We start from the raw sequence: 15844 nt of genomic DNA, 5'->3' as shown, positions 1-15844 counted from the left end.
GTGTGTTTGTGTGTGGTTTGGACTTCCCCTAAACCAAACCATTCCTGTCTTGAGGATAAGAAGGAACCAAGGAAGAAGGGAAGGAAACAGAGGATATAGGTTGAAATCGTTCAGTGTGTGTTCTATACGCAGATTAAAGAAGGATACAGAGGATAGATTGAATGCATTTTCTCTGTGTGTGTGTGTTTGTGTGTGTGTTATACACAGACGCATTAAGGAGTCAGAGGGTCGGTAGAATGCATTCCCTCTGTGTGTGTGTGTGTGTGTGTGTGTTATACACAGACGCATTAAGGAGTCAGAGGGTCGGTAGAATGCATTCTCTCTGTGTGTGTGTGTGTGTGTTATACACAGACGCATTAAGGAGTCAGAGGGTCGGTAGAATGCATTCCCTCTGTGTGTGTGTGTGTGTGTGTGTTATACACAGACGCATTAAGGAGTCAGAGGGTCGGTAGAATGCATTCTCTCTGTGGTTTTATTCAGGTTCCTTAGGAAGAGTTCAGTTCGGAGTAACAAAATGCACTGGTAGAAATAGCAGAGAGATAGAGAGCAAGAAAAAAAGAGATTTCATAGCCGGAATAGACGGGTAACATCATAACCAGAATCATCAGGCAGCTCTCAAGACTCTCAATCAAGGGATTTGTCTTTTTCTTTAATTAAGGAAACATTTATTCCTTCATTCCATGTTGATCTTTTCTTAATTTTTGTTGTTGTAATGTAATGCTTCAACATTTAGTTTAAAGTGTTAAATGGTCTACCTCCCCGCCGTCGCAGTTCCCCTCTTTAGTGAATAACTGCCAAGTAACAAACAGAAACATTCTTTCATTACATCACCAAAGTTCTTCTTTTTAAACATTTTATATCTAGTTTTTTTGTCCAAGTTTTTTCTCTCCAGTTTTTTGTTTTTAAAAATAGAAGAAAAAGGAACACATTGCTCTTAAAAACATCTATCTATATATATTTATACATATATATATAATATACTTTTTTTCTCTTAATATATATATTTTTATTTTATTCCTGAAGTTGACTTATTTAACCCCACGTAGTGGCATGCACATTGCACATGCAAATCTGTTATTTAAATACTTCTCTTTTTTATCTTAAATTGCCATGTAGTTATGTAGTGTATTTTCTCTTCTTGCTTCCTAAAATGACTCCAGTCCTGTATGGTTCTCTACTGTGGCACTGGACTGATATGGTATGGTTCTCTACTGTGGCACTGGACTGATATGGTATGGTTCTCTACTGTGGCACTGGACTGATATGGTATGGTTCTCTACTGTGGCACTGGACTGATATGGTATGGTTCTCTACTGTGGCACTGGACTGATATGGTATGGTTCTCTACTGTGGCACTGGACTGATATGGTATGGTTCTCTACTGTGGCACTGGACTGATATGGTATGGTTCTCTACTGTGGCACTGGACTGATATGGTATGGTTCTCTACTGTGGCACTGGACTGATATGGTATGGTTCTCTACTGTGGCACTGGACTGATATGGTATGGTTCTCTACTGTGGCACTGGACTGATATGGTATGGTTCTCTACTGTGGCACTGGACTGATATGGTATGGTTTCTACTGTGGCACTGGACTGATATGGTATGGTTCTCTACTGTGGCACTGGACTGATATGGTATGGTTCTCTACTGTGGCACTGGACTGATATGGTATGGTTCTCTACTGTGGCACTGGACTGATATGGTATGGTTTCTACTGTGGCACTGGACTGATATGGTATGGTTCTCACTGGCACTGGACTGATATGGTATGGTTTCTACTGTGGCACTGGACTGATATGGTATGGTTTCTACTGTGGCACTGGACTGATATGGTATGGTTCTCTACTGTGGCACTGGACTGATATGGTATGGTTTCTACTGTGGCACTGGACTGATATGGTATGGTTTCTACTGTGGCACTGGACTGATATGGTATGGTTTCTACTGTGGCACTGGACTGATATGGTATGGTTTCTACTGTGGCACTGGACTGATATGGTATGGTTTCTACTGTGGCACTGGACTGATATGGTATGGTTTCTACTGTGGCACTGGGCTGATATGGTATGGTTTCTACTGTGGTACTGGACTGATATGGTATGGTTTCTACTGTGGCACTGGACTGATATGGTTTCTACTGCAGATTCACCCCACCTCACTCCTATGCTTCACCATAAGGAGGCTAACACTGAAAATGGATCTTAAATCAGTGTCTATGGGACAAATGGATGGTATTGGGATATTATAAGGTGATGGTTGGGAGACTGTATGGAATGAAGAGTGAGGGGCCTTGAGGGTTTCCATGGTGACAGTAGAAGACGCTCCACACATCTCTAGGTTGTCAAGAATCTCGGTGTTGTCGCTGTGTGCGTTTTGGCACGTGCAGACACACACACACACACACACACTGAAGCCTCCAAACATGCACATGCGCACATACACACACGATACTCACCCGTTCTCCTGCGAAAACAATGTAATGACAACATACACATAGGCCTTTGAAAGCATGAGTGCACCACCTTGTGTTCATGTATGGTATTACATGGAAATGGACATCACTTGAGTGAGACTTCAAGCACAATTGAAGAGTGGGAGTGATGTTGTCGACACTATGTCACTCTGGATTAGAACATCTGCTAAATGATTGAAATGTAAACGTTGAAAAATAAATGTAGGGCGATAAAAGAGAAAATTGATGGACATGGTCGGATTGTTTCAGAAAGTTTATGGAAGATGTACACAGGAAGAGTTTACAGAGCAAATGTACAGAGAGAGAAAGAAAATGATGACAGACCCAACACAACGATCACCTATTCATTCACCCATGCCCTCCCTCCAGACCTTACTCGTCGATCACAGAGAGAGAAGGAATAGGATGGTAGGTGAGGCAATACTGGATGGAGAGAAGAGAACAGTTGGAGAGAAATCATTATGGAAACATTATGAAAGCGTTATTCAGTGCAGTGTGTGTTGTCTATCTACAAAGAAGATTTGGTTCCTACTGTACAGTGTAAGGCACTGAAGATAACTTACTGTAGATGAGGTGTGAACACACGCACTCACACACGCACGCACTCACACACACACTCTCTCACTCACACATGCACAAGCACACACGTAGCAAACACACACGAACACAACACACAGACACAGAAGAATGTCTCACTGTCATGCCAGTAAACCCAGCCCTGATGAGGTTGGTGACCCTCCACTCCAAAATGAGCTGGGGGATGCAGGTGGAGGTCAATGAGAAAATGGCAGCTGATGACATCATAATGAAGGCTGTATTGGCAAGCGGAAGAAGGCGAAGCTAGAAAATGAATCAAGAATGTTCCAGTGCCATTTGTGAAATAATGTGACTTGTGACACTACTTCTAACCGGGGTCTGTTCAGGAGGGTGCAAATGTTACAGAAAACAATCAGATAGAAATGCATCAAGTAGAACGGATATGCTTGTCAGGATATGCTGACAGAAAAGGGTGTCGTGTCAGCTCTATTCATTACATTTCTATCTGTTCTTTTCCGGAACGTTTCACCTCAGCAGAACGATTCACCTCAGCAGAACATACCAGAACGTTTCACCTCAGCGGAACATACCAGAACGTTTCACCTCAGCAGAACATACCAGAACGTTTCAACTCAGCAGAACATACCAGAACGTTTCAATTCAGCAGAACATACCAGAACGTTTCACCTCAGCGGAACATACCAGAACGTTTCAACTCAGCAGAACATACCAGAACGTTTCAACTCAGCAGAACATACCAGAACGTTTCACCTCAGCGGAACGTACACCCTGCTGTGCCCCCCCCACATAGACTCTCTCACCCTGACCCTTGACCCCAACACACACGCATGCACACACCTAGTGCTGTACAAGGGGAGACCACACCACTGTATGGTTTGAGATACATACAGATTACTTTTGGCAGCACTATTGTACCTGCACATGAAACCCCTTTAGTTTGTTAGGAGAGCCCTTATTTCTGGATCAACACACACTAGCCTCACACACCAATCGTTTACATCATTTCACAAACGCACAACAGTTGATTGATTGAGTGAATGGGGTTGGATTGGCTTTCGGAGGTCGTCTGCTTTGTCAAAGAGGAGGAAAAAATGATAGAGAGAGTTGATCAAGAAGTCACATCAGAAATAGAAAGAAAAGACAAAAAATAAATGGATGGAACGTAGGATGGATGGATGGATGAACGATTCAGAGTAAACTAGAAACTTCCGTAAATCCTCCTTTTCACAAATCTTCTGGATTCTTTTTTTTAATAAACAAAACAAACCCCTTAAAATGGTCATTCATTTTATAATGGTTGGAGCACACAATCCACACAACATGCAACAACGGCAGTGTTGTGTGTCGATGTCAGCCATTTTGGATCCGCAGTTACAATTCTGGACAAGCATGTTGGTGCTGCTGAGCCGAAATGGAGTAGTCAGTTTCCTGCCTGATCAGTGGACACCCACAGTGTCAAGTGCAAGTAGTTTTCAGCGGCAGATTCATGATGAATGGTAGGTGGTCTGTAATGGAGGTTAAGGGGAGAAGGGTAGACATTACAAATGCCCATGCCAGATAACAAACCATACAGTAACTCAAACCCTAGGCCTATATTTTTTCATATGATTTTAGAAATTGATATCATATTATATGATATAATTGACTAACTGCCTTAGCGTGCCTATTATATAGTGTAGATTCTATCTATCTAGCTATCTATCTCTAGAGACACCTGAGAAGTAAACAAATCATTGCCTTTTCGCCCCTGCAATTACAGTATCTCACTACACTGTGTGAAACTGGACGAAGGAGATCCCCAAAATGGCCGCCATATCAAAAGTAGTTTCCATTCCCCTCTCTTCCTGCGCTTTACTCACTGTTCCAACCAACTAAGCAAAGCCCAGTCCCTACTGCCTTGCTCCCAACCGCTACCTGCCCACAGACAGCGACTAGGATTCTTTAAGGCGTAGTGTGGTTGACGTTGATCAACCACAGGAGGGGACGAGGGGGATGGTGAGGGGCGAGCTGGGAAGGGTAGATGTGACTCTGAAAACAGAAGGCACTGAGGCACTGGGGTTTCTGGGTAGATAAACACCCCTCTGATGTAGGTCCCCCCCTCTCTCTCTGGACCTACCTATACGGAGGGCAGGGGTGGTATATGTGCCCCCGCTCCCCTTCCCAGTTCACTACACTACACTAGGCCTGGGATTGGACAGCTTGGGAGAATGATAGAGGGAGCAGGAGAGGACAAAACACTGCAGGAGGGTCCAAATTAAAGGAAAGATGTGCTATGAAGGACAAGGATATCGTGAGTGATTGTGCAAAAGCAAAACGATGCGGGCATGCCCTCTATCTATCTAGTTCTATCCATCTATATCAAAACGCTGTATATACACTATCTGACACTACACTATCTGACCCATAGAAATATAATCTATAGATATGCCATCATTGACTTGAATTGGGAGGCCTGTTCTACACATTCTATTTCTATGCGCCCACGTACATATTGTCATTTATTTATAATGCTACAACCACTCTGCACTATAATGGTAAAGGAGAAATGAATGTTGGATAGATCTGCATAGAGTTTGTAGTGGGATATTGTGTGGAGCTACAGTGACAAAGTGCAATTTGAATCTGTGTAGCTGATTTCAATGGAGAGTTTCTGAGCTCTAGCCACTTAGCTAGAGTGTTTGAAGTAAATAAAAGTATGTTTTTCTCTCTATAATATATAAACTTTTATATCTCTATATATCTATATTGTATCTATCATTTTACGAGTTATGATAGGGAATATCTGTTACAATCTACATAACTGTAATCATAGCAAAATAAATATGTTTTAATCCAAAACATCTGGAAACAATCATGTTAGCTAACCTGTCTAAAGAATGCTCTAGAGTTTCTAGAGTCTAGACTAGAGTTTCTAGAATGTCTTAGAGATTCTAAAATGTTTCTAGAATGTTCTCATTTGGCTTGGTAAAGCAAGCAGCTCAATGCTAAACATGTCATGGAAAATCAGAAAGACAGAGAGACTCGACAGCGAGTGGAGAGCTCTTGGGGATGTGAGGTGGAGCTCGTTCACAACATAGAGGTAGAAAGAGGGCTCTAGGTGGATATAACCCAGTATAAGTCCTCTTTCTAACTCTATGGTCCACAGCTAGCTGTAAATCAGATACTGTGTGGAGGTCTGACGGTTGGTTGGTTGGCCGGTTCATTTGGCTATGACTGGGGCGCACTCAGCAGGACACAATGTTTTTGGAACGCTTGGATAGAAAAATGCTATTTAGAACAAACATGCATCTCTTACACGTAGAATGAAGAACCACGTCGGCTCTGTTAATGACATTTCTATCTGCAACGTTTGACAACATTTGGCTACTGAACGTGTCCCCGGTTCTCTGTCAACCACTGAGGGGGGACCTATCAGAGGTAAAGAGCTGCGTTACACAACGCCACACAGTTCCATCTGTGTTGCTCACAATCACAATCCGACATCTAACCCCTCCCTGAAAAGTTTATGCGTGTTGCATGTATCGGACCCAGTTAAAGGCGTTTTGGAACAGTTTGGGAACAGTTTGGAAACAGTTTGAACAGAACCCAAGGAAAATAAACAATGAAAACTAGATGACACAGCAGATTGAAACTCCAAAAAACATGACAACAGATCTACGGCAAACAACTATCATCATTCATCGTTTTTCATTGACATTGATATCAGTATTTATAGGACTATCATCATTATTAACAATACAAATCAATTATTTAAAGAGGTTGAAGTTCTCTCTCCGCATAGCTCTCTCAATTCTTACTTATTCCTCAAAACAATTTAGGAATATCTTAGTACAACAGGAGTATCTTAGTAAAATTTAGGAGTATCTCAGGAACTTAGGAGTACTTTCAAGATAAGAAAATGGTAGCTTTAAAACCCTATTGGGCAGAAATCAAACTTAAAAAAGGTTGTCCATCGGATCCTTAGGGTGATATAGAACAAATATTTACTCAATAAACAAACGCATGATGATAGACAGAGTCAGAGAGAGAGAGAGAGAGAGAGAGTCAGAAAAAGAGAACTTCTTCAATCAAAACCTAAAATGTAAGTGTTCTATAAACCCAATATGCCCCCATATCCCCAACAGTAGATTTTCTCTCTAGGTATTTTTTTCATGCATCATAACGGATTAACAGAGGCTTGAGCGAACGCAACAGAAGAACCAAGCTCCAATGTCCAAGAAGAAGAACTAGAAGAAGAAGAAGTAATTGATAGAAGAAATACTGAAGAAATGGTCTTTTCCCTCCCTTCCCTTCTGTCTTTCCACTCCTCCTCACATCATTTTCCCTCCCTTCCCTTCTGTCTTTCCACTCCTCCTCACATCATTTTCCCTCCCTTCCCTTCTGTCTTTCCACTCCTCCTCACATCATTTTCCCTCCCTTCCCTTCTGTCTTTCCACTCCTCCTCACATCATTTTCCCTCCCTTCCCTTCTGTCTTTCTGCTCCTCCTCACATCATTTTCCCTCCCTTCCCTTCTGTCTTTCCACTCCTCCTCACATCATTTTCGTTCCCTGTCCTTTCTTTTTCGGCAGGATGGAGGAGAGAGGAAGGGGGGAGAGAAGATAGTGGGGGCAAACAAACTACGCCCCCTAAGGGTCCATAACTCTGCCCCCAGCCCCTCCCCTGTGGCCCCACCCACCGGAACAGGACGTGATGTCACACTAGGCCCCACCCACCGGAAGTGAGGTCACACCAGGTCCGTCGTCAGCATTTCGTGAGTCTGTAACAGTAAACAGGAGATGATAAAACTCATCAAATATCAGCCAGCTCTGTCATTGGCTGGTTTTTGCAGTAGAGGCGGAGCTTCCTGGTTCTAGTCCGGTCCCTTTAATTAAGGAAAGTTTAAGTTAAAGTGGTTGTTCTCCCTTTTTTTCTCCTCTTTTTTTTCAAAGTTTGTTTTTGTTTTCTGTTCTTTAGACTTCAAGTTAGATTTTTCTGGAGGCATAGCTTGGCGTGTATAAGGATAGGGGGTCCTGGCATGGGTTTTCCTTGTTGTTTTTTTAAACATGTCCGCCTAGGTTAGACCAAGAGCAGTGTTAGCTAGCTAGCGTTTAGCTGTTAGCTCCTAACACTTATCAGGCTAGTAGAATAGAATGACAGAACAGCAAGAGCACCCAGGTTTAGCTTAACTTAACTAACCCACCTATCCCCTAAACAGTCTGGGAGAGGGGCTTTGATTTACCATTCATTGGCCACTTGTAACTTAATATACATGCTCCTCCCTTCCTTTCATTCTTTTGTTCTTTCTTCCCTCTCCACACCTCCGTCAGCACCTCTCCACCATCCCTCTGTCTACTCCCCCTGGGCACGCTGAGAACTCTGGGTATGGTAGTTGAGACAGAGGAGAAGAGGAGAGGTGCGTAGTTCTGCCTTATAGCTGTCTCTCTTTGTCATGTCTGCTCTGAGTTTAGAGTCTCACACACCCACACAGTGTGCCTCCTCTCCTCTAACTATCCCTCCATCCCTTATCATTCCATCCAAGTCTGAGTCTCAGGGGTGGAGGTAGAGAGATGGAGAGACTTCTCCCAAATTCTCCTCTCCTCCTTTCCTTTCCTCACCCCCTTCTGCATCCCTTTACCCTTCATTCAAGTCTGCATAACGAAGAACAGAGGACGGGGGAGACGGAGAGACTCCTCTCCTCCCTCCTTTTTCTCTCTTCCTCTCCTCCCTCGTTCTTCTGTTCCTTCGCTGTGCTAGCACCAGTCGTCCTCGTCCGTCTCGCTGTACGGTTCGTGCAGTCCCTTCCGGGGGCCTCTGGGGCCTCCATGTGGGACCCGGTGATGAGGGGGGGACCGGTGGGGTGGTCCCCCTGGATTGGGGTGTTGATGTGGGGGCCCTCGCCGGTGCGGGGAGGGCGAAGACGAGCGGTAACCATTTGGGACTCGTCGGGGGTGAGTGGGAGCAAGTGGAGGTGGTGGGCCCACGCCGCCCCCGTGCCGGGCAGTCCTGGGGGAGCGTGGGTGCGGGTTGCCATGCGGGTGTGGGTTGCCGTGCGGGTGGGGGTTGCCGTGGGGATGTGGGTTGCTGAGGCTCTGCTCGTAGGCGGGCGGCTCATGCTGGCGCTCGTACTCGCAGTCACGCTCATAGAATGGGCCGCCCTCGCTCTCCAGACTATCCCCGGGAGGGGGACCGCTCCAGCGCCCGTGGCGGGGGGACCGGGGTGACCCATGGTGGGGCGGAGGTGAACGAGACCCCGACTGGTGCCGGGCCGATCTCGGAGACCCGTGCCTCGACCCTCCGTGCTCAAGCGGGGAAACGTGACGCGATGGCGGGCGGTGATACCCCCCTCCGTCGTGCTCTGGGGGGGAGAAGTGTCGGGGGGAGGGGGAGCGGAGTCGCCCAGGGGACCTGCTCCGTAGGTGGGCTTGGGGTGTCGTATGGCTGGGGAGTAGGTGACGTGGGGGCGTGGCACAGCGGGGGTCTGGGGCAGCTGGCGGCGCCCGCGGCGGGGGGTGGAGGTACCGGACGTGGAGGGGACGGGGCTGCCGCTCACCGAGCTACTGCCCTACAGCAAATATGGCGACAAGGCAAATCAAAAAGCACCACAAAATTAACCAACCACAGCCAACCACAAAGGAACCACGACCACAACCACACCGACCAGAGAGAAAGAGAGAGAGAGGAGATACAGAGAGGAGATAGAGAGAGGAGATAGAGACAAACAGACACAGAGCAAGACGGACAGAGAGATAAAGAGAGAGGAAGAGGGGGATAGATATAGATAGATAGATAGATAGATATAGGTAGATAGACAGACAGAGATAAAGAGAGAGGAGTAGGGGGATAGATATAGGTAGATAGATAGACAGAGATAAATAGATAGATTAGATAGATAGATAGATATAGATAGATAGAGAGAGGAGGAGGGGGTAGATAGAGGTAGATAGATAGACAGAGATAAAGAGAGAGGAGGAGGTGGATAGATAGACAGAGATAAAGAGAGAGGAGCAGGGGATAGATATAGATAGACAGACAGAGATAAAGAGAGAGGTGTAGGGGGGATAGATATAGGTAGATAGATAGACAGAGATAAAGAGAGAGGAGTAGGGGATAGATATTGATAGACAGACAGAGATAAAGAGAGAGGAGGAGGGTGGATAGATATAGATAGACAGAGATACAGAGAGAGGAGTAGGGGGATAGATATAGGTAGATAGATAGACAGAGATAAAGAGAGAGGAGTAGGGGGATAGATATAGGAAGATAGATAGACAGAGATGAAGAGAGGAGTAGGGGGATAGATATAGGTAGATAGATAGACAGAGATAAAGAGAGAGGAGTAGGGAATAGATATAGACAGACAGACAGAGATAAAGAGAGAGGTGTAGGGGGATAGATATAGGTAGATAGATAGACAGAGATAAAGAGAGAGGAGGAGGGGGATATATATAATTAGATAGATAGAGAGAGGAGTAGGGGGATAGATATAGGTAGATAGATAGACAGAGATAAAGAGAGAGGAGGAGGGGGATAGATATAGGTAGATAGATAGACAGAGATAAAGAGAGAGGAGTAGGGGGATAGATATAGGTAGATAGATAGACAGAGATAAAGAGAGAGGAGTAGGGGGATAGATATAGGTAGATAGATAGACAGAGATAAAGAGAGAGGAGTAGGGGGATAGATATAGGTAGATAGATAGACAGAGATAAAGAGAGAGGAGTAGGGGGATAGATAGATAGATAGATAGATAGATAGATAGATAGATAGATAGATAGATAGATAGATAGATAGATAGATAGATAGATAGATAGATAGATAGATAGAGATAAAGAGAGAGGAGATAGGGGGATAGATAGATAGATAGATAGAGATAGAGATAAAGATAGAGAGAGATAGATAGATAGGATAGATAGATAGATAGATAGATAGATAGATAGATAGATAGATAGATAGACAGAGATAAAAAGAGAGGAGAGGGGAGATAGATATAGATAGATAGATAGACAGAGATAAAGATAGAGGAGTAGGGGGATAGATAGATAGATAGATAGATAGATAGATAGAGATAAAGAGAGAGGATTAGGGGATAGATAGATAGATAGATAGATAGATAGATAGAGATAAAGAGGAGATAGGGATAGATATAGGTAGATAGATAGACAGAGATAAAGAGAGAGGATTAGGGGGATAGATATAGGTAGATAGATAGACAGAGATAAAGAGAGAGGAGGAGGGGGGTAGATATAGGTAGGTAGATAGATAGACAGAGATAAAGAGAGAGGAGGAGGGGGATAGATAGACAGAGATAAAGAGAGAGGAGCAGGGGATAGATATAGATAGACAGACAGAGATAAAGAGAGAGGTGTAGGGGGGATAGATATAGATCGACAGAGATGAGGATTAGGGGGATAGATATAGGTAGATAGATAGACAGAGATAAGGAGAGAGGAGTAGGGGGATAGATATAGGGAGATAGATAGAGAGAGATAAAGAGAGAGGAGTAGGGGGATAGATATAGGTAGATAGATAGAGAGAGATAAAGAGAGAGGAGTAGGGGGATAGATATAGGTAGATAGATAGACAGAGATAAGGAGAGAGGAGTAGGGGGATAGATATAGGTAGATAGATAGACAGAGAGACAGAGATAGATATAGGTAGAGATAGACAGATAGAGGGTATAGGGGATAGATATAGGTAGATAGATAGAGAGAGATAAAGAGAGAGGAGTAGGGGGATAGATATAGGTAGATAGACAGACAGAGATAAAGAGAGGAGTAGGGGGATAGATATAGGTAGATAGATAGAGAGAGATAAAGAGAGAGGAGTAGGGGGATAGATATAGGTAGATAGACAGACAGAGATAAAGAGAGTGAAAAGAAAAGTGGAAAGACAGCAACATTGAAAACCATAACAACCAAACCGCCAATGAGGCAAAAGAGCACACACACATTGAAGCCACGAGAGCCACATCAAGAAAAATGGACAGAGAGAAACATTGACAAAGAAATAAAGAAAAAGTAAAAGATAACAGAAAAAGAGAAATTGATATCTGTAAGTAGTGGTAGTTAACCAACAAGGCAGAACTCTAAATCAAAGATTAATGGTTAGATCACTCCAGCTGCTTCTCCATTGGTTAGTTTTCCATTTCCACCAATGGGATGAGGAGAAAGAACCATTATAATCCACCTGTTCTCCATGGTGCTTGACGAAGGCCTTCTTCCACTTCCCTGAGAAAGATATACTATAGAGAGGAATAACGGTGTGTGTGTGTGTGTGTGTGTGTGACTGTGTGTGTGAGGCCGTATACAGTATATGCAGTCTATGTGTGTACTTCACATGCATTTGTGTGGGTATGTTTGTGTGTATATGCTTATGCTTCTCATCTCCCGTCCGTCGCTGTGTGGTGCCCACCTGTCTGTGGCCCCGTCCGTCGGGCCCCTCACTAGGAGAGCGGGACCAGTGTCTGTCCCCCCGGTCGTGGGGGTGTCTGTGGGTGAACTCTGGCCCGTGTCTGTCTGGCCCGAAGCGCCCCTCCTTCTCCATGGAGCCACCGTGGTGGTGGTGATGATGGTGGTGCCTGCGGTCTTTGGCTCGACCGCGTTCGCGTTCACGCTCTTTGGGGGGGAGTTCTCCAGACTGGGTGGTAGTGCTCAGGTCTGTGCCCAACCCTGCAAGAGAAGGGGGGGACATATTTTTTATGCCATAAAGTTTCTTCTGAAATTCTACTTCCTTGAATTTCTCAAACCTCCGATGGAACTTGACTTTTCTATCTCAAACCTCCGATGGAACCTGACTTTTCTATCTCAAACCGCTGATGGAACTTGACTTTTCTATCTCAAACCTCCGATGGAACCTGACTTTTCTATCTCAAACCTCTGATGGAACTTGACTTTTCTATCTCAAACCTCTGATGGAACTTGACCTTTCTATCTCAAACCTCTGATGGAACTTGACCTTTCTATCTCAAACCGCTGATGGAACTTGACCTTTCTATCTCAAACCTCTGATGGAACTTGACCTTTCTATCTCAAACCTCTGATGGAACTTGACCTTTCTATCTCAAACCTCTGATGGAACTTGACCTTTCTATCTCAAACCTCTGATGGAACTTGACCTTTCTATCTCAAACCTCTGATGGAACTTGACCTTTCTATCTCAAACCTCTGATGGAACTTGACCTTTCTATCTCAAACCTCTGATGGAACTTGACCTTTCTATCTCAAACCTCTGATGGAACTTGACCTTTCTATCTCAAACCTCTGATGGAAACTGATGACCTTTCTATCTCAAACCGCTGATGGAACTTGACCTTTCTCTCAAATGGAACTTGACCTTTCTATCTCAAACCTCTGATGGAACTTGACCTTTCTATCTCAAACCTCTGATGGAACTTGACCTTTCTATCTCAAACCTCTGATGGAACTTGACCTTTCTATCTCAAACCTCTGATGGAACTTGACCTTTCTATCTCAAACCTGATGGAACTGATGGAACTTGACCTTTCTATCTCAAACCTCTGATGGAACTTGACCTTTCTATCTCAAACCTCTGATGGAACTTGACCTTTCTATCTCAAACCTCTGATGGAACTTGACCTTTCTATCTCAAACCTCTGATGGAACTTGACCTTTCTATCTCAAACCTCTGATGGAACTTGACCTTTCTATCTCAAACCTCTGATGGAACTTGACCTTTCTATCTCAAACCTTGACCTTTCTATCTCAAACCTCTGATGGAACTTGACCTTTCTATCTCAAACCTCTGATGGAACTTGACCTTTCTATCTCAAACCTCTGATGGAACTTGACCTTTCTATCTCAAACCTCTGATGGAACTTGACCTTTCTATCTCAAACCTCTGATGGAACTTGACCTTTCTATCTCAAACCTCTGATGGAACTTGACCTTTCTATCTCAAACCTCTGATGGAACTTGACCTTTCTATCTCAAACCTCTGATGGAACTTGACCTTTCTATCTCAAACCTCTGATGGAACTTGACCTTTCTATCTCAAACCTCTGATGGAACTTGACCTTTCTATCTCAAACCTCTGATGGAACTTGACCTTTCTATCTCAAACCGCTGCTGGAACTTGACCTTTCTCTGAAAAGTTTCTCTAAACCTTTCTACTTTTTAACTTCCTTACAAAAAGTTTGTTTTGAAACTTTCCCTTCTGGTAGCTTTTACTTAGTGTTAACAATATTTGCAAAATTCCCAGGTTTTCCAGAAATCCCAGTTGGAAGATTCAGGAGGGAACAAGCAGGAAATCCAGAATCCTGCAAACCATTGGGATAAAGACATTTCAGATCTAGGATCAGCTCCCCCCGTTCATTTGATTTGTTCATTATGATCTGAAAAGCAAAACTGATTCTAGATTAGCACTCCTACTCTGAGACACTTTGTGAATACTGGCCTTGGTCAATGGGAAACTCAAAGTCAAAATACTCTAGCATCTCTCTCACCTGTGTCTGTGTCCGTCTTTCTGGTAAGGGACCTCTGTAAGTGTGTTTGTTTGTGTGTGTGTGTGTGTGTGTGTGTGTGTGTGTGTGTGTGTGTGTGTGTGTGTGTGTGTGTGTGTGTGTGTGTGTGTGTGTGTGTGTGTGTGTGTGTGTGTGTGTGTGTGTGTGTGTGTGTGAGTGGGTGTGACGTGCATGTGTCTCTCCTCTCTTCATCTCTCTCACCTGTGTCTGCGTCTGTGTATCTGGTAAGGGACCTCTGAGAGGTCCGGTGGCTCCTGTCCCTCCTGTCCCTGCGTTGTCCCCCTCCTGCTCCCCCACCGTGCCTCCCCTCTCCTTCTACCCTCTCCAGGCTGTAGTCATCCAGCCTCACCCCCCTCTCCCTGCCAGAACGCCCGTGGACCAGAGAGGAGGTGGACCGACGCATGGGGCTGGTGTCTGTTATGGTCTGGAGAAAGGAGAGGGAGAGGGAGAGGAGAGGAGGAGAGAAAGCAAGATGTAGAACGGGAGAAGAGAGATGGAAATGAGAGAAGAGAGATGGAAGAGAGAGAAGAGAGAGTGGGAGAGAGAATGAGAGAATGGGCAGAAAATAAGAAAGTCAAACTGTTTAAAACTCACTCTGTACAGGAATATGTAGTGGTTGAAGTGTGTAGTGTGAGCTTGTCTGCTTGTGTTAATGCACTTGTCCGTGTGGGAGTGTGTGTCGGAGTGTCTGTGTGGGAGAGTCTGTGTGGGAGAGTCTGTGTGGGAGTGTCTGTGTGGGAGAGTCTGTGTGGGAGAGTCAGTGTGGGAGTGTCTGTGTGGGAGAGTCTGTGTGGGAGAGTCTGGGAGAGTCTGTATGGGAGAGTCTGTATGGGAGAGTCTGTATGGGAGAGTCTGTGTGGGAGAGTCTGTATGGGAGAGTCTGTGTGGGAGAGTCTGTATGGGAGAGTCTGTGTGGGAGTGTCTGTGTGGGAGAGTCTGTGTGGGAGAGTCAGTGTGGGAGTGTCTGTGTGGGAGTCTGTATGGGAGAGTCTGTGTGGGAGAGTCTGTATGGGAGAGTCTGTATGGGAGAGTCTGTATGGGAGAGTCTGTGTGGGAGAGTCTGTGTGGGAGTGTCTGTGTGGGAGAGTCTGTGTGGGAGAGTCAGTGTGGGAGTGTCTGTGTGGGAGTCTGTGTGGGAGAGTTTGTGTGGGAGAGTCTGTGTGGGAGTGTCTGTGAAGGGAGTCTGTGTGGGAGAGTTTGTGTGGGAGAGTCTGTGTGGGAGAGTCTGTGTGGGAGTCTGTGTGGGAGAGTTTGTGTGGGAGAGTCTGTGTGGGAGTCTGTGTGGGAGAGTCTGTGTGGGAGAGTCTGTGTGGGAGAGTCTGTGTGGGAGAGTACACCATCCCAAAAGA

General features: G+C 44.9%; 1 protein-coding gene and 1 long non-coding RNA gene across 2 annotated transcripts in view; both read right to left on the bottom strand.

Annotated features, from left to right (window-relative positions):
• Positions 1–7443: 7443 nt before the first annotated feature.
• cacna1ab (calcium channel, voltage-dependent, P/Q type, alpha 1A subunit, b) overlaps positions 7444–15844 on the bottom strand; it is a 137780-nt gene continuing 129379 nt past the window's right edge. The window contains exons 48-50 of the mRNA XM_042305507.1: positions 14697–14919; positions 12428–12684; positions 7444–9578 (exon numbers count right to left, since the gene is read on the bottom strand). Coding sequence (XP_042161441.1) covers positions 8655–9578; positions 12428–12684; positions 14697–14919 — 1404 coding nt within the window. The 3' untranslated portion in view covers positions 7444–8654. The remainder of the gene's footprint in view (positions 9579–12427; positions 12685–14696; positions 14920–15844) is intronic.
• Positions 12691–14246, bottom strand: LOC121840593. The gene is made up of 4 exons (XR_006079725.1): positions 13776–14246; positions 13516–13722; positions 13349–13476; positions 12691–13258 (listed from the first exon to the last, which is right to left on the bottom strand). It is a non-coding gene; the product is annotated as an uncharacterized LOC121840593 (long non-coding RNA).

This window comes from Oncorhynchus tshawytscha, linkage group LG02, assembly GCF_018296145.1.
Source record: "Oncorhynchus tshawytscha isolate Ot180627B linkage group LG02, Otsh_v2.0, whole genome shotgun sequence".
In the NCBI taxonomy this organism is placed as follows: Eukaryota; Metazoa; Chordata; class Actinopteri; order Salmoniformes; family Salmonidae; genus Oncorhynchus; species Oncorhynchus tshawytscha.
This window is presented reverse-complemented; position numbering and strand designations above follow the sequence as displayed.